Source organism: Epithele typhae (genome assembly GCF_022376455.1).
Source record: "Epithele typhae strain CBS 203.58 chromosome Unknown BXZ73scaffold_67, whole genome shotgun sequence".
Classification (NCBI taxonomy): Eukaryota; Fungi; Basidiomycota; class Agaricomycetes; order Polyporales; family Epitheliaceae; genus Epithele; species Epithele typhae.
The window spans coordinates 60,676-84,112 of record NW_025954258.1 but is presented as its reverse complement, the minus strand read 5'-3'; the positions used below and the strand labels follow the sequence as shown (position 1 = coordinate 84,112).

The following is a 23,437-nucleotide window of genomic DNA, read 5'->3' as shown; positions in this document are numbered from 1 at the left end:
TGTGCGCCTCCCCCCGCTCCTACCAACCGCTGGTGGCTACTTTCCTACTCCGACACATGTACCGGAGGCGCAAGGAGAAGCTCATCGAGAAGTACATGGACAGCGCTTCTAGCGTCTCCGTCGCCGCCGGCGTCGAGCTCCCTCCGCATGAGCCGTCGCCCCCACCCGCTGAGCAGTCCTCCAGTCGCGGGGCACCGGGGCCCCAGCAAACGGTGCGGTCCTCGACCCTGGACTTCGCGCGCCCGGGGAGCAAGACAAGCGCGCCAGCGAGCCCGGGCCGTTCGTGTGCCCGATCTGCGTCGACGACGAGCGGACGGAGACGTTCGCGCTCGTGTGCGCCCACCGATTCTGCACGGGGTCCGAGGTGCGCACCGAGACCGAGGACGTCGGATCGCGTGCATGGCCGGGGGCTGCGAGACATGGACGCGGCACTCGGAGATGCTCGTGCGCCGGCTCGTCGGCGTCGTCGCGCACCTCAAGTTCCGCCCCTACCTGAGCTGTACGCACAGGGTGTCAGTTGGAGCAGGCGGCGAACATCGAGCTCACCAGCTCTGACGTGTACAAGCCGTGAGCGTCGCTCCTTCGCTTTGCGTACCGTCGCACACGCGCGCGGCGGGAGACGACTGTGCAGCTGGCCGTGTCCTCGCGCGGATCGGTCGGTGACGGGGCTGAGTGCTGAGTACTGAGGTCGGGCTTTCAGGTATCGCCGCGACGGAGGTCCCGAGGCGGTGACGAGGCTCTCCGCGACGCTCGACGTCCTCCTCGGCAAGACCGAGCACCAGGCTCGCCGGCGACGTGCGCGCGTGCTGTGCCCCTCCCGCCCTCGCCCCTTCCCTGGCGCTCCCCGAGCCTCCTCGTGCGCCGACGCCCCCCGATCTCCTGTGCAGGAGACCACGCTCGCGGACCTCTTCCACCTCCCGTACGGCGCGGTGCTCAAGCGGCGGGGCATCGACCTCCTCGAGAGCGGCAAAGCACCCGAACGTGACGCGCTGGTGGGCGGACGGAGTCAGCTCGCGCCAATCGTGGAAGAAGGTCATGAGGGGCCACTGAGCACGGCGTTCGCGAGGAAAAAGCCCCTAGCCTCCTGATCACGTCGGTTGAGTCGACCGCCGCGGCGTCGGGAGTTCGCGGTAGAAACTTAACCCCAGCCACGCAGCGCACGAGCTCCCGGCGGAAGTCGGCGACGGAGTGGGACGCCGTCGAGGGAACCCACGGCGTTCGTCGGAGGGAGTGGGCAGGCCTGGCTCGGATGGGGCCTGAGATCCGCGGCAGTTGCGCGGCGAGGAACGCTTCGAGGCCGGGATTGTCACCGGGAAGACGGATCGTCAGGAGAAAGTTTGTGCCGTTCTCCCCGTTTTGAAGTGCTCTACAACGAAGGATCCATGGAGGCAGGAGCACGGGTGTGGATGCCAGTGTACCACAACATCTGAGCTTCGTCTCATCCAAGGCCGGGTGAGCGCAGGTGCCTCTCGCTCTTTGCGCGTTCCGTGCGCAGAGTCAGCTTGTCCGTCTACCGATGCAATGGTGACGTCACATCTGCGGTACTCTCTTTCGCTCTGGATGCGAGAAAATGCAGAATACCCTTTGGGTGCGTACTTACTCCTAGGGATGACGGAACGGGCTACATCACTTGTCATATCTCTGGCCCCTTGTAATGCTCCCTATACGCTCGCGCGCGCAGTGTTCCCAACGACAGACCCGACCTCTTGCTCTCTCACCGACGTGCTTCCAATTACAGGTCGTTTCACTGCGATTCCTCTCTCGACCACGGCTATAAAATTGCGATACAACCAAACGACACCAGGCTCACCAGCATGTTCCGCAAGCTCGCCGCCATCGCGACCCTCTTCCTCGCCGCGCTCGTCTCCGCGGCAGGCGCGGTCAACTCCTCCAGCGCGCCGTGCACCGGGGGCTCGACTCCATCCCGGCGTCGACCCTGACGCCGTTCACCGACTTTGGCGAGAACCCGAACGACGTGCAGATGTACGTGTACAAGCCCGCGCACGTCGCCGCGAACCCCGCGCTCCTCGTCGCGATACACTGTGCGTCGTTTCCGGTCGTCGCGGGCTCGCCGACTGACCACGCTGGTCCGAGCAGACTGCTCGGGCACCGCGCAGGGCTACTTCTCCCGCTCCAAGTTCGCGCAGCTCGCGGAGACGTACGGCTACGTCGTCATCTACCCCTCCTCGGTACGCGCCCGCCATTCTCCTTTCCCCCGCCTTCCCCACGCGCTCACTGACATGTACGCGCCCCCCTCCCGCACACTGCAGCCGCACCCCGACACCTGCTGGGACGTCTCCTCGGACGCGACGCTCACGCACGACGGCGGCTCGGACTCGCTCTCGATCGCCAACGCCGCGCGCCACGCCGTCGCGTGCTGGGACGTCGCCCCCGCGCGCGTCTTCGCCCTGGGCACGTCCTCGGGCGCGATGATGACCGCGGTGCTCGCGGGCGCGTACCCGGACATCTTCGCGGCGGGGGTCGTCGACTCGGGCGTCGCGTTCGGGTGCTTCGCGCTGCCCGGGGCGGCGGAGGACTCGTGGAGCGCGCGGTGCGCGGCGGGCGAGCTCGTGCGGACGGGCGCGGCGTGGGCGGCGGAGGTCGCGGCGGCGTACGCTGGGTACGGCGGGGCGTACCCGAGGATGCAGGTGTGGCACGGCACCGCGTGAGCGCCTTTGCTTTCTTCGTCGCCGTCCGCTGTACTTCAAGCGAGCGCGAGGCTGATTGGGGGGCGCGGACAGGGACGCGACGCTCCACCTGCAGAACTTCTACGAGCAGATCAAGCAGTGGACGACGGTGTTCGGGTACGCGGCGACGCCGGTGTCGAACGTGTCGGAGGCGGCGCTGCCGTCGGGGTACTCGAACGCGACGTTCGGGCCGAGGCTGCAGGCGATCCTCGCGCAGGGCGTCGGGCACACGGTGCCGCTGTTCGAGCAGCAGTACCTCGAGTTCTTCGGGATCGCGTGAGCGCACGCGACGCCGGTGCACAACGTTTGTCGGGGATGGTCGGTGGGGAGGCGGCAAAGGGGGAGGTGTACGTAGGACGGTGTGCTTGTACTTACTGGTCCCGGTGCTTACCCAGGAGAGTATGCTCCTTTTATAAGCCTCCCTTAATCGCGCGTTGGAAAGTTGGATACACGCGCGCAGATGCTCGCGCGCGCGGCGTGTGAATTGCATCAGATGCGACGTGGCCAGTCGTTCGAGACCTGCCGCGCACCCCTGGCTTTCTTTCCGCTCCCATCGTCCTGCAACGTGAACTGCCGTCGGCAGCGGCATCGAACTTCTCTCGGCCGGATTCTGCGCCCACAGAACCACTTCTCCCCATCCGAAGTCGCGTCTGCACTGGTTCTGGTCGTTGCCGCCCATGTTCTTCCATCCATCATGTCTCGACTCTTGAAGCTATGCGTTCTTCGCTGCACTAAGTACTGTTCGTGCTACCTTCAGGGTCCCAGCTGACCGAATGTCTGGTGAGCACTGTCTTGTCATGAATTGAACCACGCAGCCTGACAGTCTGGTGCACGCATACGGACTTTGCTCCACCCAAGTGACATTGGGCACCGCGGGGATTACATGACACCTATGGGCTACGCCTGCCAGTCGCCACATGGGCTTTCGGTCAGGACAAATGCTAGAAGGCAGTCGAGTTCACATACCCGCACAGAGACTGCGGCCAGATATCCTTCCGTCGCGCGTATCTGTCACTGGTGGAGATATTTGGCTATGAGAAGTCCGTCCTTGCGAGGCGCGGGCGCCCATGCATCATCAGGTGGGCCAACCCAACGCCGTCGCTGTACTCGGCCGGGGCGGCCAGCAAAGCCCGTTATGCGGCTTGTACGGCAAAGGAGGAGGAGGAGTGTATGCAACCATATGGAAGAGTATAAGGCGTACGTGATGTTCTACTGCTTCCGCTGCACCCAAACGCCGAGGATCATTCAAATATTCACTCAGGGTGCTAGGCTCGGTCTAGCTTTGATACTCGACGCCTTCCGCGCAGGTATTCGGACTTCGTCATTACTCCCTCCGTCTACCGCGACGAGAGCGGGCACGGACAGAAGGGGGAGAGAAGGGCGGACACAGCGCCCCATGTCCGCTCGTCATCGAGCTTCCCTCGTGCTTACCCCAAACATCAGCTTCCTCGCTTCACCCCAGCTCCGGCATCTTCGCGCGCCCCAGCCTGTCTTCCCTTCCATAAGACGGACGCGTTGAGGGCGGATCGTTCCTCCAGCCCCCATCTTCCACTCTGCCCGCCAGTGTCAAGATGCTGCTCTCCGCCCTCCTCCCCGCCCTCCTCGCCTCCCTCGCCCTCGCACGTCCCCCCTCACGTCGATCCGTGCATGAGACCCGCCGCTCCCTCCCGGCTGGCTGGAACCCCGTCCGCCGCGCGAACGCCGGCGACATCCTCCCCCTCAGCGTCGGCCTCGTCCAAAACAACCTCGACAACCTCGAGTCCTACCTGCTCGACGTCGCCGACCCGGGCTCCCCCAACTACGCCCAGCACTGGACCACCGCCCGCGTCGCAGAGACCTTCCGCCCCTCGGCCGAGGCTGTCGACGCCGTCCGCGCCTGGCTCGAGGAAGACGGCACGATCGCCCCCGAGCGCATCGTGCTCAGCACCAGCGGCGGGTGGCTCACCGCGAACGTCACCGTCGCGGAGGCCGAGGCGCTGCTCGGCACGGAGTACTACGAGTACGAGCACGCGCGCGACGGCCGCACGCACCTCGCGTGCCACGGCGCGTACTCGGTCCCCGCGCACGTCGCGAGCCACGTCGACCTCATCACGCCCACCCTCCACTTTGACGCCGGCATGCGCCGGCACGGCTACAACACGAGCAAGAACATCGGCACGACGGGCTTCGGCGCGCGGCCCAAGGTTGGAGGCGAGGTTCACGTGAGCGTGTTCTGCGCGTTTCGCTTGGGATCGGTTCGCTGACGCCGTGATCCAGTCGATCTTCACGGAGCTGGAGCACTGCGACGAGGTGATCACCCTCGCGTGTCTGCGCGCTCTCTACGACTTCGTCTACATCCCTCTCGCGACGAAAAAGAACAGCATCGGGGTCGGTGAGTGCATATCGTCAGTCTGTGCGGGTCGAGACGCTGACCAGTCTTCATGTGTCCAGTGGAGTACTCACCCGAGTCCCACCTCGACTCCGACTTTGACGTCTTCTTCGGCAACTACTCAAAGTCGCAGGTCGGCAAGCGTCCGATCTTCGTCGGCATCGATGGCGCGGAGCTCACCGACAACGAGTTCTTCGCCGAGTCCAGCCTCGACTTGCAGTACGTCATGGGCCTCGTGGGCGGCAAACAGCCCGTCACGCTGTACCAGGTCGGCGACAACGTCGAAGGCGGCTCCTTCAACACTTTCCTCAACGCCCTCGACGGTTACTACTGCACGTTCGAGGGGGCAATGACCCCAACGTCGACCCCGCCTACCCGGATCCCTTCGGCGGCTACTCCGGTCCAGAGCAGTGCGGCGGTGCTCCCCAGACCTTCGTCGTCTCCACCTCCTACGGCTACCAGGAGGCCGAGCTCTCGCTCGCGTACACCCAGCGCCAGTGCGCCGAGTACGGCAAGCTGTCTCTCACCGGCATGACGTTCGTGTACTCCTCCGGCGACGCCGGCGTCTCCGGTCCCTTCGGCGACTGCCTCGACGAGAACAACGAGGAGAACTTCTTCAACGGCACGCGCTTCAACCCCACGTTTCCCGGCGGGTGCCAGTACGTGACCTCGGTCGGCGCGACGCAGGTCAAGCCCGGGAACAAGGTGACGGACCCCGAGGTCGCCGTCTTCCAGCTGTTCCCGTCCGGCGGCGGGTTCTCGAACCACTTCCCGCGGCCGTCGTTCCAGGACGCCGCGGTGTCCTCGTACCTCGCCTACCACGCCCCGGACTACCCTGCGGGGACGTTCAACACCACCGGGCGCGCGTACCCGGACGTGTCCGCGAACGGGCTCAACTACTCGGTCGCGATCGACGGGCAGCTGCAGCTCGTGTCGGGCACGTCCGCGTCCGCGCCGACGTTCGCGTCCGTGCTGTCCGCGATCAACGACGCGCGGCTTGCGGTGGGCAAGAAGCCCGTCGGGTGGGTCAACCCCGCGGTGCGTCCGGTTTCCCTTTCTCTTTCGCGCGTGCGGGGCTGACATCTGGTGCTGTGTTGTGCTCGCAGCTGTACAAGTTCGAGGGCGCGTTCAACGACATCACCGAGGGCGACAACCCCGGGTGCGACACCGACGGGTTCTCGGCCGCGAAGGGGTGGGACCCGGTCACCGGCCTCGGCACGCCGAACTACTTGAAGCTCGTCGCGAGCTTCTTGCTGCTGCAGTGAACGTTGTGCGCGAGGGACGACCGAGGGCAGGGCGTGGGTTTGGCGCGGGGCTACTTACTGACGATTCTTCGACGGACGCTACGTACGATTTAAACGCTCTGACCATGTACATGTACTCTCACCGTAGTCACTCACGTTTTCGCTGTGGCTTCGTTTGCACGGCTCCAGACGGTTCGAGCGTGTCTGCGATATACATTTGCCTCTCGTCATCTTGTCCGCAATCCTTCCTCCACACATCAGTCATCCCCACCTCGAGGCACATGGCGACTCCCGTGTTCTTTGGCATCTCGTCGTTCCCTCTGGTCACTGACGTCGCATTCCTCGCTATCGACCGTTTGGGTGGCGAAGACAACTTCAAATGCTCTGGGGGCGCGCTGACCACGTTTTATTTATTTATTTTGTATCCTCGTTTATTGCCCTCGAGGGCGGAGCCCTACATCAGGAAAAAACCATTTGCACGGGAGCGCCGGCCCGAACTCGCGGAGACTCGCGTGCCCCGAGCGACGCGCGGGAGATCTCCGGAGCACTCTGGAGCAACCGCCGATGGCCTCGAGGACACCTGAGCGGCGTGGGAGACTCTGGCGTTCTTGAGAGTCTTGCAGACCGCTCAGTTGGCCTCGAGTGTTTCGCAGGGTGCACGGTGGATCTCGAAACTTTGGCTGGACACTCAGGATGTTTCGAGTGTTGGCCAGGGGTCAGGAGCTTCCGGGGACCGGGACCTGGGTGCTCGGGTGTTGGGGTGTTTCGCATCGGGACCTTTGACAGACACGAGCACGTAGTAGTATAGTTTGGTGACATAATGGGATGCTTAGGCTGTGAGATGCTACCTTTCCGGTTCACAGCGCTATTTGAGACCAAATGTGCTCGACTGAGAAACCGCAGTCGCATCAAGTATTGCACTATTACATAGTAAATACTGGGTGTGTAAAGTTTAAATAAGCACCTCGGGCGCGGGAAAGTGGACGCGTGCGAGGTAGATGTGTTGAGTGTGGCGAAGTGAACATGTCGGTCACGGTGAGATGGACGTGTTGAACACAATGAGACGGCGTCGAGCGCAGCGAAGTAGACGCACAAAGAACGACAAGACAGACGCGTTGAGCGCGGCGAGGTAGACACGTCGAGTGTAGCGAGGTGGGCGCGTGGAGCGCGGTGAGACAGGCGCGGCGAGACGGACATGTTGAGCGTGGCGAAGTAGACAGCGAGGTGCCAGGCAACGAGGTCTGTGTACAGAAGGTGATTCCCACGGCAAGCGCAGGCCGCGTGTGCGCCGTCGGCGTTGCCAGCGCACGCGTCTTTTCTTGTTTTCCCCCACTTCGCTACTCCTCTCGGCGCCCCTGCTGTCTTGACTTCCCAGTCGCTATCGCCCTCGGCCACGCTTTTCTCGGCAGCCTCTCCCACGACCTTCTCATTCACGACCTCTCCGCCATTTCCTTTCGACTCTCGAGCTTTGTCTTCACCCCGATTCTCACCACTTCCATAGCGCTCCGCACACACTATTCGATCACGGAGACTGAAAGCGTCTCGCACGCCACTCGGGGGGACGACACAAATGCATGGCACGACGTGCATGCTTTGGCGCTGCGGCGGCCGACACGGTGAGTTTTTCCCCCTTCTGATGCTCTGTTGCCGCGTTCCCAGCCCGCATTGTCGTCTGACGCGCAATTTGCTTGAAGCCCCAGCCCAAGTCCATGCGGGTGGCACTACACACTCGCCCGACACCATCCTCCCTGTTCGACGACGATACGCAGCTGCATTCTTTTCGTACGTAAGTACAATTTCTACTTGTTTGCTCTTGTATTGCGCCTGTATATTCATGGGCAAGCCCCGCGATCCCCTCCGTCCCAGTCTGTGTCTGCTTGCGTCCGCATACGACAACATCACGGCGCTCATAAGGTACGTCTCCTCCCGCTCGTCTCCCTCTCCCCCGCTGACAGTCTTTGATAGATGAGAACTCGTAGCCTTGCTCGCTCCTCCCGTGAGCTACCGTTGCGCGTTACGCCTGGTTAGGCCCGCAACAGTGAAGATATGCGCCCAGTCTCTCATCGTCATGGTCATATCCATACGGCGTTGGAGGCCATACCCAACATGAGCACAAGCCCGGGGAGCGCGACTACGCGCGCAACAACGCGTGCGCACCGCCGGGCCCGAAGCAGTCACAGATGGCCTGCAGGTGCGGGTCCACGGCCATCGGGTGCTCAGGCGCGACGTGGAGATGGAGCTTGGGGCGCGAAGAACGCGTTGCCGGTGAGCGGGGTTCTGTTTGGGTGCGGGCGGAGGGTGCGGGCGATGCGGTGCATGGAGCCGCGCTACGCTTGAATGTCGTGCGGGTCGTAGCTGTCAGGGCCAGGGAGAGGTGTCGTGGGCTGGGGGTGCGGAGATCGCTGGGCGCAATGGAGCTGGGTAGGAGGGTGTTTCGTCACCTCGGGAGTGTTGTAGGCGACCAGTAGTACATGCTGTTTTGCCCGTCAAATCAATATATTTTATGCCTGTCCAATGAATGTGCGATATGGATGACCAGACCCCAGGATTTGCACTGGTGCAAATGTACTCGCGACTGCTCCAGAGTACTCTGGAGAGGGTGCTCGGAGCTACTCCAGAGCACTCGGTGAGCTGGCGCCAAGACTCCAGAGCACGCGTGAGCCGCCCGCCGAGCTCCGAGATGCTCCATAAAAGGGTACTTGTCTCAGGCTGCTCCGGCTACTCTCGAGACTCCGTTGCACTCTGGAGACAAGGTGTTTTTGCCTGATGTATGGTAGGCATAACATACAGTAGGTTCGTGTGTAGTGTGTCGCATAGCATTGGGAAGCGTCGTCTTCGCATATGCACCCTCGGGAGCGATCCCGAAGGCACAGTGGACCGAGAAGAGCCGGCGGGTGTCAGCCGGCGTGCCAGTGAGCCTTCTAGGGGCTCGGGGAGTCGGGGTGTGTCTGAGTGGAGGTGGAGAGAGAGAAAGAAAAACCGGAGCAAGTATAGTAAGAGTACAGTAGCGCTAGTATAGTAATGAGAGCAGTGGGATGCGGTCGCAAGGACGATGCGGTGTGGGGGGTACTGTGGGCTGGCTTCGGGTTCGTGTCCGCATGGGTCGTGGGAGGCCCCGGGCAACTCCCCCAGATGTCTGTCCGTGGGAAACCTAGAAATAGACCCATATTAGGCAGGAGGGTCTGTCCGTTTACTTAGTGCCGGTACTGGCCGAGGTCACGAGGTCGGTCCCCAGCGTCCAGACGAGCACTGAGCCGCAAGCGCTCTGAGCAGTTTTTCTTCCCCGTTCCTCACAGTGCTGGGCGTCTCTCGTCGACCCTGCATCTCGCCGTCATCCGTTACCACGCAGAAGCATCCAACCCGTTATCGCTGTCAGCCAGCTCCACCATCGCTCAAACCGTCAAAATGGCCGACAATGTCAACGATCCCACCAAGTTGCGGATTCCCCAGGGTGATCCTGGCTTGCCAATGCCGCAAGACGTGCCCACCAGCAGACCAAGGTCATCTGCACGAGTCGCCGGCAGGAATGCCAACAACGCCACCACGCAGCCCGAAGCCGGAGGCGCTGAGAAGCCCAAAACGAAGACCGCGTCGAGTAGACCCGTGGTCGACAGCACCGGGAAAAGTAGCTCGGACCCGAGCGGCAGCGGAGCCGCGCAGGCGGCTGGGCCCAGCGCTCCCGCAGCTCCGGCGCAGCTGACCACGCCCCCGGTTACTCAAGTCGCGACTTCGACCGCCCCGACCACCACCACGGCACCCAAAACGACCAAGCAAGTCGCCGCAATTCCGGCCACGCAGGTCATCATAGACCAGAACGAGCTCATCATTGCGGGCGTGAGCCGTCTGCTGGGCGGCGGTGGGCACAAAGCATCACCCTCCTCTGCCGGCCTTCCTGCCGCAGGGTGGGCAGTGCGCCCACGGCCATGTCAACCATCGCAGGCACGTTCCCAGTCCCCACGCCCATCAGTAACCCCCTGGCCAACACACCCACGACCACCGTTCCCCCGACCTTGGAAGCCACGGTTTCAGCTCTCGCGGCAGCGGCTCCGGCCGCATGCATCCCGCAGTTCGCAACTGAAGAGTTCGTGTTCGAGACGCCGGAGGCTCGTCTCGCCCAGGCCGCCCTGCAGGCGAACATCGTCCCAGAGCCACGAGGCTGCCCGACGTAGTGCCCGGACTGCAAGCAGGCGGAGTAATAAGAGGTGAGCATCCGCACATTCTCGCACGCACGCACGCACGCTCGCTCGCTCGCACACGAACATACTCGCTCGCTCGCTCGCTCGCATACCCATCTCGCGCACACCGTCTCGCTCGTCTTGAACACATATTGCATGGTTGCTGACCACGTGCCCATGGCTAGGGGTTCCCCGAAGGTGGACCGCGCAATCAAGGCCGGTCAGTACACGCCGTACACACATGTCGTGGCCGAGAATGCCTTCACCCACCGCAAAGAGACCACCCTCGCCTCGGTCCTCACAGCCTCAAGCGCACTCGACCCAACCGGAGAACTCTCCCTGGATTGCGCGAAGTGGTCCGTCGCATCAAAGGCAGTCGAGAGGTGCATGGACACACACCACGGGGCTGCACGCGCCGAAGTGCTGAGAAAGCATCACACCATCGTGGAAGGCATTGGCGCAGACCACAGCTGGGAGGCCGCACTCAGATACGACTCGCAGATGCGCCGCATCTGGGTCATGTCTCCGTACGTCGACATCGGCATCCACGACCCCGTACAACTCGCTATCGCATTGAACGCCATGGCGGAGAAGAAGATCGACGCGCGTTTCCAGGCGCTGCCCCAGCAAGGCCAGCGCGCTCATGTCGGAGCAGGAGGAAGGGGCTACGGCGCAGGCTATGGCGCAACCACCACCGGTACAGCGCGCGCGGCGCCCTACGACGACGCTCCGCGCAAATGGGCCCGTGTCGAGAGCCGGTGCTTTCGGTGCGGCGGGACCGGGCACATGCCATCCGCCTGCGTCGCCGCCACCACTGTTACCGGACGGCCCACCGCTCCCCGCCTCCTTGGCGGCCGCAGCCCCCATGCCCTCATCGCACCCGACAACACCGCCTTCTGCTTCGGTTTCGCCCGTGGCGGCAACACCAGGTGTGCCCAGGGTGCCGCCTGCGTCAACTACCACGGATGCAGCATCTGTGGAGACACCAGACACGGCGCGGCTGCGTGCAACCCGAGCAGAGGTGATTTCCCTGGTGCATCCGTTGCGATAGCCTATCGGCAGCTACGGATGCATCTGGACAGATCTGGCGATCCGTGATGCGCGCCCGTGGAGACGCGCCTCGGTGGGCGGCAAGGACGCGTGGCGCGCATCAACGCGTGGCTGTGATGCACGCCACGCGTCCTTCCCCTTCGCCGTCCTTCCTCTCCTCGTCCTCCTCGTCCTCTTCCCCGCTCTGCCCAGGCAGACGATAGCGACCATACGGTCGACTGTCGCCCGCTATTGGACCCCGGCGTCACCAGGTGACCCGATCTTCCGTCCCCCTCCCTCAACCTCGACCTCCATCCCGCCCTTCACTCACCCTCCCGGCCACTCCCACAACAAACACTGCACGAGGACGTCCATCCGGACGTCCTCAGTATGGAGATGAGGATATGGGGGTCGCGGCGACGTGCCGCGGCCTTTGCTTTGGTGAGTCCTCTCCTCCGCCTTCCTGCGTTCCCGACGCCCACCCACACATACTTCCTGTCGCCCCGTCGACAACTACAACAGGCCAACGACGTCCGCCCGGACGCCCTCCTCCTCCCGGCCCTTCACGTCGCCCCCTTCCTCCACGCTGCCCTCCTCCGCCCATGTCGTCCACCTGCACCACCCACCTCTGCGTCGCCCGCCTCTGCGTCGCCCTCCTCGTCCCTCCTCGCCTTCCTCCGCCCACGCCCGCTGCCTCCTTCGTGCCGCCCTCCGCCCGCATCACCGTCCTCGTTGGCACCGCGCTCCTTAGTCCCGCGCTCCTCCGCGTCACCCTCCTCCGCCCCGCGCTGCTCTTCGCCCGTGTCGCCCGCTCTTCCCTCTCGCCCTGCTCTGCCCACGCCCGCCGCCTCCGTCGCACCGCCCGCTCATGTCGCCTGCCTCAGCCTCGGCTGACTTCGTGTGGCCCTCCATGCGGCCCTCCTTTGTACTGCCCTCCGTCCGCGCTGCCTTGCACCGCCCGCCCATACCGCCTTCCTCCTCGCCCGCGTCTGCCGTCTCCTTCGAGCCGCCTACCTCCGCGTCGCCCTCCTCCGCCTTCGCATCCCTCACCTCCACGTCGCTTGCCTTTGCGTCGCCCGCCTCCGCGTCTCCCACGTTCACGTCGCCCACGTCGCCCACCTCCTCCGCGTTATCCCGACCCTCCGCCTCGTCCTCTGCCCTGCTCCGCATCACCGCCTCTACGTCTGCCTCCGCGTTGTCGCGGGAGGTGGTATTACTTACTAGCGCACCTATGTAGTAGTTTACTAATAAATATATTTTTATCACTAATCATATACAAGATGTGGTGTGAAACAAAGAGGGAGGCGAGCTCACTGTCGGAGACAGTGAGCTCAGGTGGCAGCGCCTGAGGCGCCGGTGTCCGGACATCTCGGGACAGCGTCGCACCTGGGGGTGCGCGAGCGCGCTTGGGGAAGGCGGTGTCGAGCGCGACCGGGCCGGCCGGCACCAGATGCATCCGCACCTGCTGATAGGCTGTCACAACAGATGCACCTGGCGAATCATCACTGTAGGCAACCCTCGCCGCAACTGAAGCGCCCCGCGCGGTCGTGTCGCCCATCAACCCTGATCGCGTTGAGGAAGAACTGCGGCACCTGGGCATCATGCAGAAGTGGGAGCATGTGGTGCAGGGAATCCGTGAGGGCTTCGACGTCGGGGTTCAGGAGGAGGGCCAAATCACGAGCACGACGATATACCCCAACCATAAATCATCCCTCCTTTCCCCTTCCTTCATCTCTTCATACATCGCAGACGAGCAGGCCGCAGGACAGTACTCTCGCGCATTCGAGCCCGCGGAGCTAGAGGCCGCCATTGGACACTTTCGCACGGCGCCTCTCGGTCTGGTACCGAAGCCGCACTCGGACAAGTTCCAATTCATCAGTAATTCTTGCAGAGTGCTAAAAGCTCTAAAAGCTCTAAAGTTAGAGCATTTAGAGCTGTAGAGCCTTTAGCACTGGCTTTTAGCAAGATTTAGAGCTGTTAGAGCTTTAGAGCTTATAGATGCTATTCTTGTGGATCAAATTCAGCCAACAAGCAGGATAGGTTCATACAACGCACTCAACCAGTGTACAAACATAAAGGAGAAGGACAAAAAATTATATTTATCATGCTACAAAGTACAGGCTATGGGTGGGGTGGACGACACACATTGTCATGACATGCACTGGGTGAGATGGGCGACAGCAAGGCGGGAACAACATCGGCAAGGCAGGCAAGGGTGAGGTGTGCAAGGTCACTGTGGAAGTCGTGGGCAAAGCGGGTGATGCGGGCGAGTCTATGAGGTGGGTGGCGAGGACGTGGGCGACAAGGGGCAAGGTGAGAACGCAGGAGACAGGGTCGAGGTGGGAGCTCGGGGACGCGGGTGGGCGACACGGACGTGCGCAAAGTGCGCAACACGGCAGATTTGGGGGCATGGTACAACGCGGCGGGTGACACGGGTGATGCGTGAGGTGTGGCCGTGATGCGGACGATGTGGGTACACGGGCGACATAAGCGATGTGGGCAAAGCGGGTAATGCGAGTGAGGCGGACGCAGTGGTCAAGGTAAGGGGGAGATGCGAGAGATGTGGGAGACGTGGGCGATACAGGTGACACAGGTGACGTGAGCGAAACGGGCGAGATGGGTGATGCAGGGAACACGGGGGCGAACATGGGAAGGCGGGTGACGCGAGGGTCCCGCCAGCTCATCCTTATCCTCGCCCAGTCGATAGGCCCCCACACCATGTCCTCGTCCGCCTGGTATGAGACGCCCATGGCTGCGTAACTGGATAGTCGATCGCGGCGGTCGGCGCAGTCGTCGCCCTCCGCATCCGAGGAGGAGTCGTGCTCGGCATTGGACTCGTCCCCGATGGTGATCACTGAGGGGGCGGTGGGGCGGGGTCGTGGTCGATCAGATGGAGGGCGTTGAAAGAGACGATGTACGGCCTTTGAGCACCAGCTCCCGCAGGTGGCGATGTAGGCAACATGGGTAATGTGAGCGAGGCGGGCAATGCGGTCATGACAAAGGGCAAAGAGGATCAGAACACTGCCAGTAATGCGTATAGAATGAATTAACTTACCTGTCAGCTTGATACGTAGTCCAATGGCTGTACGGCATAACAGCAACGAGGGAGAAGCGAAGTGAGACAGGCTGGCAAAGAGCGGGAAGAAAGGGCAAAGAAAAACATGAAATGAGCACTCACCGAGGAACACGGCGGAATACGTACTGGGGGCAGGCGCTTTTGCAGAGTGCGCCGGCGGGGCCGTTCTTGACCTCGAGCTGGTGGTGAAGCTCCATGGCCTTGCGGTGGACGAGCTTGTTATCCAGTGGCCCGAGGTCGCGGATGCGGGCAACACAGGTGAGGTGGACGAGGCGGGAGATGCGACGCCGCGCACATGCCTCGTTAGTCGGGTTTTGGGGAGCAGTGTGAGCGACTTACCCACCCGCAGGAGGCCTGCACCATCATGAGAGGCCGGCGCGGTTGACACAGGGGAGGACGGAACAGGATGAGGCAGAAGGTGAGGATAGATGATGTGCTGGCAGTGCCGAGCGCTGGACTTCACGCACGTGTCTCCATTCCCACGCGTCCGGCGCTGACAGCAGCTGCCAGCGCGTCGTTCCCTTCGTCCAACTCCAACTTGCTGGGCCCTCCCTCGTCTTCCCCGTCTTCCCCGTCTTCCCCGTCCTCCCTGTCTTTTGCTCCTGGCGCAACATCTCCACGGACAATGTGAACACGCTCCTCGCCTGCCGCTCCCTCGCCGAGCTGTTGAGGCCCCTTTGTCTCGGTGAGTCCCCCGTTCTGTTCTCCTGCGCTCCTTGCCCACCACCTCCCCAGGCCCTGGCCGCACCGCGGAGCGCCGACGACCCGCTCCCCGATGGCCGCACTACGGGCCAGTTGGTCGCCCTCCCAAGCGGGAGGCTGCTCGTGCTCGGAGGCTCGCACACAGGCCAGAAGACACGTCTTGCCCGTGTCGCTGTCTTGTCCACCTTGCTTGTCACCTCCCGCGTAGCCCACGCCCAGCTACACCCCAGCGCCCCTTCGCGCTATGTCCACCTGCCCCACTCCTGCGCAAACAGTCCAAGGTTCTCGACGACTGACGCAACGCGCGCCTCGCCAACGTTCCCGCCCTGCTCACCAAGTACGGCATCAATGTCTGGCTGGTAAGCTCGTCTTCCACCTCTCCTTGCGCCCCCTCATACCTACCCGTCCCTGTGTCGACTGCAGATGAGCTAGCGCGAGCTCGTGGAAGACACCCTCTGGTGGTCCGTCGAGAACGCGACCGAGGACGCCGCCCAATGGCGCACTGTCCTCCTCATCCACCGGAATGCCCTCCGCGCTCGTCCCCGGGCTGGGCACAGTCTGGCCCGAGCTTCACGCCGCGCTTGTACCCCACCGCATCGTGCTCAACGCCGACCAGGACGTCGGCGCTGTCGGGGGCTGCATGTGGCGTCACTCACGTCTGCGTCCCCACCTCACCCGTGTCCTATCGCCCACCTCATCCGTGTCGACGTCACTCGCCATGCCCACCTTGCTCGCATCGCCCATGTCACCCCCGCCTTGTCCCCGTGCCACTGACACCCTCATCCTCTCCCACCTCGCCCACCTCGCGTCCGCATCACCCCTCACACACCTCCCACCTGTGTCGCACTCCTTAGGCCTGCGTCACCTGCGTCTGCGTCCGTGTCACCCACGAACGCATCACTCGCTTGCGTCCGCCTCGCCCGCGTCACCCCTCGCTCGCGCCCCGCCTGCGTCAGGTCAGTGTCGCCCACATCTCCTACCTTGCCTGCGTCGCTCACCTTGTCCACATCGCCCACGTCACAGCATCATTTACATCGCCCACCTCGCACGCCCTGCACCCTCGTCTCCCGCGTCGCGGACGTCGCGTGCATCGCGCTCACGTCTTTGCTATCCATCGCCGTTGTTTCATCCGTATCCCCGTGTCACCCACCTCATCCCCGTTGTGCCCCACGTTATTCTCGTCACCCTACCCCACGCCCCCCGCCCGCCTTGTCTGCCTCATGGTCGCGTTGTCATCTTGCCCATGGTCGTGCCGCCCCCATCCCCTATGTTGTAGTTACATGCACGTCTTTGTTCAGTTTAGTTGGACACCAATATATTTTGTCCTCCTCATATCCGTATCTTGTTGTGAACCATTCATAAACTAGTCATCAAGCAAGAGGGTTAAGAGCAGTCTAATGAAAGGCTGATTTGCTCTTGATGATAGATGCATGTTTGCAGACATTACATCACCCCTCACTGCTCTACTGCTCTAACTGCTCTAAAATGTCTAAATGCTCTAAAGTGCTCTAAAATACTTTTAGCAAAGCAGCTCTAAAATTTAGAGCATTTAGAGCATTTAGCACAATGCATAAGTTACAGATGTTGATACAAGACCTCTCATTCCCCCGCGATATCGTACGACTCGTTTTCTGTGTAGCCCCGTGAATCGCGCGTTAACCATACGCATTATTATTTCTCCTGGCAGCCCGGTGCTTCTGTGAACTCACATGTCGATGTGGACCGCTTCCCAACGGAGTGGGGAACCTTCAATGTCGTCAGCAAGATGATACTCGCCCTGCCAGCCAGTTGTCGCGCGGCCACGTTCGACATCTCAGCAGCGTACAGAATCACACCTGTGCGTCCGTCACAGCAGAACGCGCTGTGCGTATTCTGGGAAGGGAAGGTCCGCGTCGACCGCGCGCTGTGCTTTGGCCTCGCCTCAAGTGCGGGTGTGTTTGGGTCCATTGCCGACATGCTGGTGGACATCTACCGCGCCCACGGAATCCGTTACGTTGTCAAGTGGGTGGACGACTTCTTCGTCATCTGTCTGCCCAGGAGCGAGTTCACTGAGGGCGACTTTATGGCCATCACAGCGCGGCTAGGGGTCCCCTGGAGTATCCCCAAGCTCCGTCCCTTCGCGTTGGTGCAGCGTTTCACTGGCTTCGATTGGGACCTGGCCGCACGAACGGTGTCGCTGCCAGAGGAGAAGCGCGCAGCCATCCTCGCGCTACTAGTCGACAACTGGCTGCAGCCAGGCGCACACAAGACCAAGCAGGAGGCCATGTCACTACAGGGGAAGCTCATCCACACAGCGACCATCTTCCGCCTGATCCGCCCGTTCATCCAGTCCATCCCCGCATGGATCAAGAAGTTCAACAGCCCACGCGCGAGCCTTCATTTGCCACGCAGCGTCCAGGCGGACCTCCGCTGGATCATCGACCTCCTCGCACACCTCCCCAACACCCTCCCGCTGTCACGCCCGGAACCGGTGGACATTGGCTGGTGGGGCGATGCCTCAACGTCCTTCGGAATAGGAGTGGTGGTCGGCGGCTACTGGGCCGTATGGTGGTACACGTCGGGAGTGCGACATCAGGAAAAAACCATTTGCACAGGAGCGCCGGCCCGAACTCGCGGAGACTCGCGTGCCCCGAGCGACGCGCGGGAGATCTCCAGAGCACTCTGGAGCAACCACCGATGGCCTCGAGGACACCTGAGCGGCGTGGGAGACTCCGGCGTTCTTGAGAGTCTTGCAGACCGCTCAGTTGGCCTCGAGTGTTTCACAGGGTGCATGGTGGATCTCAAAACTTTGGCTGGACACTCAGGATGTTTCGAGAGTGTTGGCCAGGGGTCAGGAGCTTCCGGGGACCGGGACCTGGGTGCTCGGGTGTTGGGGTGTTTCGCATCGGGACCTTTGACGGACGCGAGCACGTAGTAGTATAGTTTGGTGACATAATAGGATGCTTAGGCTGTGAGATGCTACCTTTCCGGTTCACAGCGCTATTTGAGACCAAATGTGCTCGACTGAGAAACCGCAGTTGCATCAAGTATTGCACTATTACATAGTAAATACTGGGTGTGTAAAGTTTAAATAAGCACCTCGGGCGCGGGAAAGTGGACGCGTGCGAGGTAGATGCGTTGAGTGTGGCGAAGTGAACATGTCGGTCGCGGTGAGATGGACACAATGAGACGGCGTCGAGCGCAGCGAAGTAGACGCACAAAGAACGACAAGACAGACGCGTTGAGCGCGGCGAGGTAGACACGTCGAGTGTGGCGAGGTGGGCGCGTGGAGCGCGGTGAGACAGGCGCGGCGAGACGGACACGTTGAGCGTGGCGAAGTAGACAGCGAGGTGCCAGGCAACGAGGTGTACAGAAGGTGATTCCCACGGCAAGCGCCGGCCGCGTGTGCGCCGTCGGCGTTGCCAGCGCACGCGTCTTTTCTTGTTTTCCCCCACTTCGCTACTCCTCTCGGCGCCCCTGCTGTCTTGACTTCCCAGTCGCTATCGCCCTCGGCCACGCTTTTCTCGGCAGCCTCTCCCACGACCTTCTCATTCACGACCTCTCCGCCATTTCTATTCACCCCCTTCGATGTTCCTGTCTTTAAAATCCATTTCCTTTCGACTCTCGAGCTTTGTCTTCACCCCGATTCTCACCACTTCCATAGCGCTCCGCACACACTATTCGATCACGGAGACTGAAAGCGTCTCGCACACCACTCGGGGGACGACACAAATGCATGGCACGACGTGCATGCTTTGGCGCTGCGGCGGCCGACACGGTGAGCTTTTCCCCCTTCTGATGCTCTGCTGCCGCGTTCCCAGCCCGCATTGTCGTCTGACGCGCAATTTGCTTGAAGCCCCAGCCCAAGTCCATGCGGGTGGCACTACACACTCGCCTGACACCATCCTCCCTGTTCGACGACGATACGCAGCTGCGTTCCTTTCGTACGTAAGTACAATTTCTACTTGTTTGCTCTTGTATTGCGCCTGTATATTCATGAGCAAGTCCCGCGATCCCCTCCGTCCCAGTCTGTGTCTGCTTGCGTCCGCATACGACAACATCACGGCGCTCATAAGGTACGTCTCCTCCCGCTCGTCTCCCTCTCCCCCGCTGACAGTCTTTGATAGATGAGAACTCGTAGCCTTGCTCGCTCCTCCCGTGAGCTACCGTTGCGCGTTACGCCTGGTTAGGCCCGCAACAGTGAAGATGTGCGCCCAGTCTCTCATCATCATGGTCATATCCATACGGCGTTGGAGGCCATACCCAACATGAGCACAAGCCCGGGGAGCGCGACTACGCGTGCAACAACGCGTGCGCACCGCCGGGCCCGAAGCAGTCACAGATGGCCTGCAGGTGCGGGTCCACGGCCATCGGGTGCTCAGGCGCGACGTGGAGATGGAGCTTGGGGCGCGAGGAACGCGTTGCCGGTGAGCGGGATTCTGTTTGGGTATGGGCGATGCGGTGCATGGAGCCGCGCTACGCTTGAACGTCGTGCGGGTCGTAGCTGTCAGGGCCAGGGAGAGGTGTCGTGGGCTGGGGGTGCGGAGATCGCTGGGCGCAATGGAGCTGGGTAGGAGGGTGTTTCGTCACCTCAGGAGTGTTGTAGGCGACCAGTAGTACACGCTGTTTTGCCCGTCAAATCAATATATTTTATGCCTGTCCAATGAATGTGCGATATGGATGACCAGACCCCAGGATTTGCACTGGTGCAAACGTACTCGCGACTGCTCCAGAGTACTCTGGAGAGGGTGCTCGGAGCTACTCCAGAGCACTCGGTGAGCTGGCGCCAAGACTCCAGAGCACGCGCGAGCCGCCCGCCGAGCTCCGAGATGCTCCATAAAAGGGTACTTGTCTCAGGCTGCTCCGGCTACTCTCGAGACTCCGTTGCACTCTGGAGACAAGGTGTTTTTGCCTGATGGAGTCGGTCCAGGAGGGGACTACGACATCACCTGGGCAGAGGCAGTGGCAGTCGAGCTCGGGGGCGAAATCGCGGAGCACCACAACCTCTTCGGGACGCTTCCCCCTGGCTCCCGCGTCGTCCGTGTGCGCTCGGACAACACAGCAGTGGTTTCAGTGGTCAACGCGGGCAGAGCCTTCTCCGAGCGCACCAACCAGGTGGTGTGCCGATTGTGCTTGTTCCAAGCACGGCACGGGGTATCACTAGCATCAGGAAAACCTCAACGAGCTAATTAGCTCTAGGTCATCTAAAATAGCGCTAATTAGCTGACTAGATGCGGATAGTTCATTAGTGCTAATTATCTTACCCCTGAACTAATTAGATCACTAGCCCCATTATCTATGGGGTAGATGGGTGAATAGAGCACCTAGCTGTGAAGTAGACAGCTGAATAGAGTGGCTAGTTGCGAGATAGACGGGAAAGTAGGTTCAAGTCACACAAACATGGAAGAGAGGGAAACATATTTATATTGATCATACTACAACGTACAAAGTACAGACTAGTACCAGCAACGACACCGACACTACTTATTAAGGGATACCGTACTGCCCAGTGCAGACGACATGGGCGACGCAAGGGCAAGGCAGGCGACATGGGTGACGCGGGTGAGTCGAGAGCGAACCAGGCGAGCGGGCAAGGTGGGTGATGTGGGCGATTCGGGCGACGCAGATGAGAGGCGGGTGACGCAGCAGCGAACGGGGCGATGCGAGCGAGATGCCTGAACGGGGCGAGGTAAGTGATGGGGGCGCGATACAGGTGAGGCAGGAGATGCGAATCACCCGAACAAGGTGGCCGTGGCGCTGGCAGGATGGGCGGCGTGGGCAACCCGAGATGGCCAGCACAGAATCCCACTAGGTGAACAAATGAGCACAGGAAATGAACGGAGAGGGGACGGGCCTTTGAGCTCAACGCGGTCCCAGAAGCCGGCGAGGAGGGGCTTCCCGTTGGCGCGCTCGGCGAGGCGCCGCACTCCTCCTTGCCCTTCATCTGCCACTCGTAGTACCTGTGCGCCTGACGTGGTCAGCGACGATTCTTGCGGGAACATTGGGCATGAAAACACACCCTCAGCAGGCGACGGCAGCAGTCCGTCGATGAGGGCCTTGCTGCGGGGGTGAATCGTCTTGAGCTTCCCACTCGTGTCGTGCCTGCTGAAGTGTGGGACAAGGGCGGTGGATGACGGGCGCATCCGTACGAGGGGTGACGCCGAACCTGCGTGAAGAGGCGGGTGAGAATGTGGCGTACATGGACGAGCAAAGGTACCGCAGGACGAACTGGTCCATGGCGACGTGGTTGGCGACGTTGCCGTTGTAGTCGTGCATCTCCTTGATGGGTTCCAGAGGTGCAGACGAGGCAGTTGGCGAACGCATGGCCATGGCCGCATGCGAGATCGTTATTCTCGCCGAAATCCCAAGAGAACAGGGTACTCACCGGACGACCTTGGCGACCTCGCGTCACGTTCCTACCCTTGCTCGTCCGAGCTGACGTCCCAGCTCATGAGCACGCCTCCCTCCCTCGTCCGCGTCTCCGTCAAGGTCCCCTCGCAAGGGAGGAGCCCCTTCGCGCGCGCGGCCGTGGCCACGCCCACGGACAGGCGGAACGCGGCTGCAAGCTGCTATGCCGCGAAAGGCCGACTCGTCAGAACGAGGAACACGGCATTGTACACAGTCTTGATGAGGCCGACTGTGAGCGTCGTCATGGGCGCAGGGAGCCGTTGGAGGATGCTTACCTACGGGCGGTGGCACCAGAGGCCTGAGGTGCCGACGGCGAGGCCGGCGAGAGTGGCACGGCTGGAGAGCGGGATGGAGGAGGAGGAGGGAGAAGAGCAGAACGTGACAATAGCGACAAGAGCTGGAATCAGAGGAGATGAGGAGAGACGCGGGTGAAATGAGGACGATGTGCTGGCAGTCGGAGCCTTGGACGCGGAGGTGCCTTCGAAGTTCGGGGGCGTCATGCGTGGGAATGGACACGCGTCGCGTGGACTCTGGCGCTTGCCGCTGACAGCATGGCCATCTCGTCGTCTTCGTTCATCGTCGTCTCCTTTTTCGTCCTCTTTGACCTCTCCTTCTGCCTCACCGCCTCCCAGTTGCTCTGCATCAACCTCCGTTATGCCGACCACGCCAACCACCTGTGCCCCATGCGTACAAGCATGCATTCACCATCGCACTTGCCCACCGGCTCCCCACCTCCCTCCCCGGGGACGCCCTCAAGGGCGCTGGCCACAAAATAGTTCTTCATTCCGGTGAGCTCTTTGTTTCTTCCTGCACATCCTCTCTTCCCCTTCCGTCTACCCCCATCGCCCACGTCTGCATCGCGCTCGCATCGCTCACCCACTTCGCCCATCTCGTGCCCATCCCCCGCGTCACCCGTCTCGCCCGCCTCGCGCGCGTTGCCCACCTCGCCTGCATCATCCCGCGTCGCTTCCATATCCTGCGTTGCCCACCTCCCCGACTCGCCTGGGTCTCGCCCCCTGCCTTGCCCGCATTTCCCGTCCCGCACCCACACCACCCACCTTGGGTGCGTTGCCCACGTCTCGCCCGGGTATCACCCACCTCACCTGCGCGACGACGCCCTCGAGCTCGCCCGGGAACGCGCTCCGGAGCATCTCCCCAGGTGTGCAAGTCGACCAGCGCCCACAGTGATCCAAGCGGCGTCATCGCGCGCGCGCAGGGCTGTTTGTGGGGTCGCGGTGAGTTCCCGCGGCCCCAAACTCCTTTGGTGCGTTCTCCCCTCCGCTCCCTGCGTCCTTGCCAACCTTGCCCTCTTCCTCCGCGTGGCCCTCGCCCCCGCCATGGCCCTCCTCGCGCCGTCCACCCCCGCGTCGTCCACCCTCCACGTCGTCCACCCTCGTGCACGCGCCCTCGCGCCCACGTCGCCCACATCCGTCTCGTTCTCTGCGTCGTCCTCTCCGCCTTGTCCTCATCTGGGTTGCCCATCACCTCACCTACTCCCTCTTACCCTCGCGTCTTCTGCATTTCCCATGTCGCCCGCACCCACCTCGCCCGCCTCCCCCCGCGTCGCCCACGTCCCTCCGCCTGCTCCGCGTCGCCCGTACCCGTAGCCCCCGCGTCGCTGGCGTCACCCGCCTCGGCCATGCCATCCGCGTCATCCGCGTCTTGCACAGGCTGGCCTCGCCCGCGTCGTCTGCGACTTGCCCCGGCCTTGACCCTCGGTTTTGCCCCACCTCGCCCGTCTCACCCACTGCGCCCGCGTCGCCCGCCGC

At 62.2% G+C, this 23,437-nt stretch overlaps 6 protein-coding genes across 6 annotated transcripts; 5 read left to right on the top strand and 1 right to left on the bottom strand.

The window, feature by feature from the left end:
* Nucleotides 1-56: 56 nt before the first annotated feature.
* Nucleotides 57-1,088, top strand: BXZ73DRAFT_105543 (uncharacterized protein; the record flags this gene model as incomplete). The annotated part of the gene is made up of 4 exons (XM_048016297.1): nucleotides 57-131; nucleotides 185-364; nucleotides 518-567; nucleotides 701-1,088. The coding sequence occupies 4 exons, from the start codon at nucleotides 57-59 to the stop codon at nucleotides 1,086-1,088; spliced, it is 693 nt and encodes a 230-aa protein (XP_047873599.1).
* A 726-nt stretch (nucleotides 1,089-1,814) lies between these two features.
* On the top strand, nucleotides 1,815-2,967 carry BXZ73DRAFT_105542 (Alpha/Beta hydrolase protein; the record flags this gene model as incomplete). Its single annotated transcript, XM_048016296.1, has 5 exons — nucleotides 1,815-1,862; nucleotides 1,895-2,042; nucleotides 2,098-2,189; nucleotides 2,271-2,665; nucleotides 2,742-2,967. The coding sequence occupies 5 exons, from the start codon at nucleotides 1,815-1,817 to the stop codon at nucleotides 2,965-2,967; spliced, it is 909 nt and encodes a 302-aa protein (XP_047873598.1).
* Nucleotides 2,968-4,258: 1,291 nt separating this feature from the next.
* BXZ73DRAFT_80829 (subtilisin-like protein) lies at nucleotides 4,259-6,320 on the top strand (the record flags this gene model as incomplete). Its single annotated transcript, XM_048023354.1, has 5 exons — nucleotides 4,259-4,888; nucleotides 4,944-5,058; nucleotides 5,118-5,378; nucleotides 5,399-6,093; nucleotides 6,162-6,320. 5 exons carry the CDS (start codon nucleotides 4,259-4,261, stop codon nucleotides 6,318-6,320), a joined length of 1,860 nt encoding a protein of 619 aa, XP_047873597.1.
* A 3,384-nt stretch (nucleotides 6,321-9,704) lies between these two features.
* Nucleotides 9,705-11,572, top strand: BXZ73DRAFT_105540 (uncharacterized protein; the record flags this gene model as incomplete). The annotated part of the gene is made up of 3 exons (XM_048016295.1): nucleotides 9,705-10,155; nucleotides 10,239-10,464; nucleotides 10,660-11,572. The coding sequence occupies 3 exons, from the start codon at nucleotides 9,705-9,707 to the stop codon at nucleotides 11,570-11,572; spliced, it is 1,590 nt and encodes a 529-aa protein (XP_047873596.1).
* A 7,424-nt stretch (nucleotides 11,573-18,996) lies between these two features.
* On the top strand, nucleotides 18,997-20,575 carry BXZ73DRAFT_80826 (uncharacterized protein; the record flags this gene model as incomplete). The annotated part of the gene is made up of 7 exons (XM_048023353.1): nucleotides 18,997-19,038; nucleotides 19,117-19,208; nucleotides 19,289-19,336; nucleotides 19,479-19,687; nucleotides 19,956-20,035; nucleotides 20,118-20,378; nucleotides 20,540-20,575. The coding sequence occupies 7 exons, from the start codon at nucleotides 18,997-18,999 to the stop codon at nucleotides 20,573-20,575; spliced, it is 768 nt and encodes a 255-aa protein (XP_047873595.1).
* A 706-nt stretch (nucleotides 20,576-21,281) lies between these two features.
* BXZ73DRAFT_105538 (uncharacterized protein) lies at nucleotides 21,282-21,590 on the bottom strand (the record flags this gene model as incomplete). Its single annotated transcript, XM_048016294.1, has 2 exons — nucleotides 21,282-21,426; nucleotides 21,460-21,590. The coding sequence occupies 2 exons, from the start codon at nucleotides 21,588-21,590 to the stop codon at nucleotides 21,282-21,284; spliced, it is 276 nt and encodes a 91-aa protein (XP_047873594.1).
* Between the last annotated feature and the right edge of the window lie 1,847 nt (nucleotides 21,591-23,437).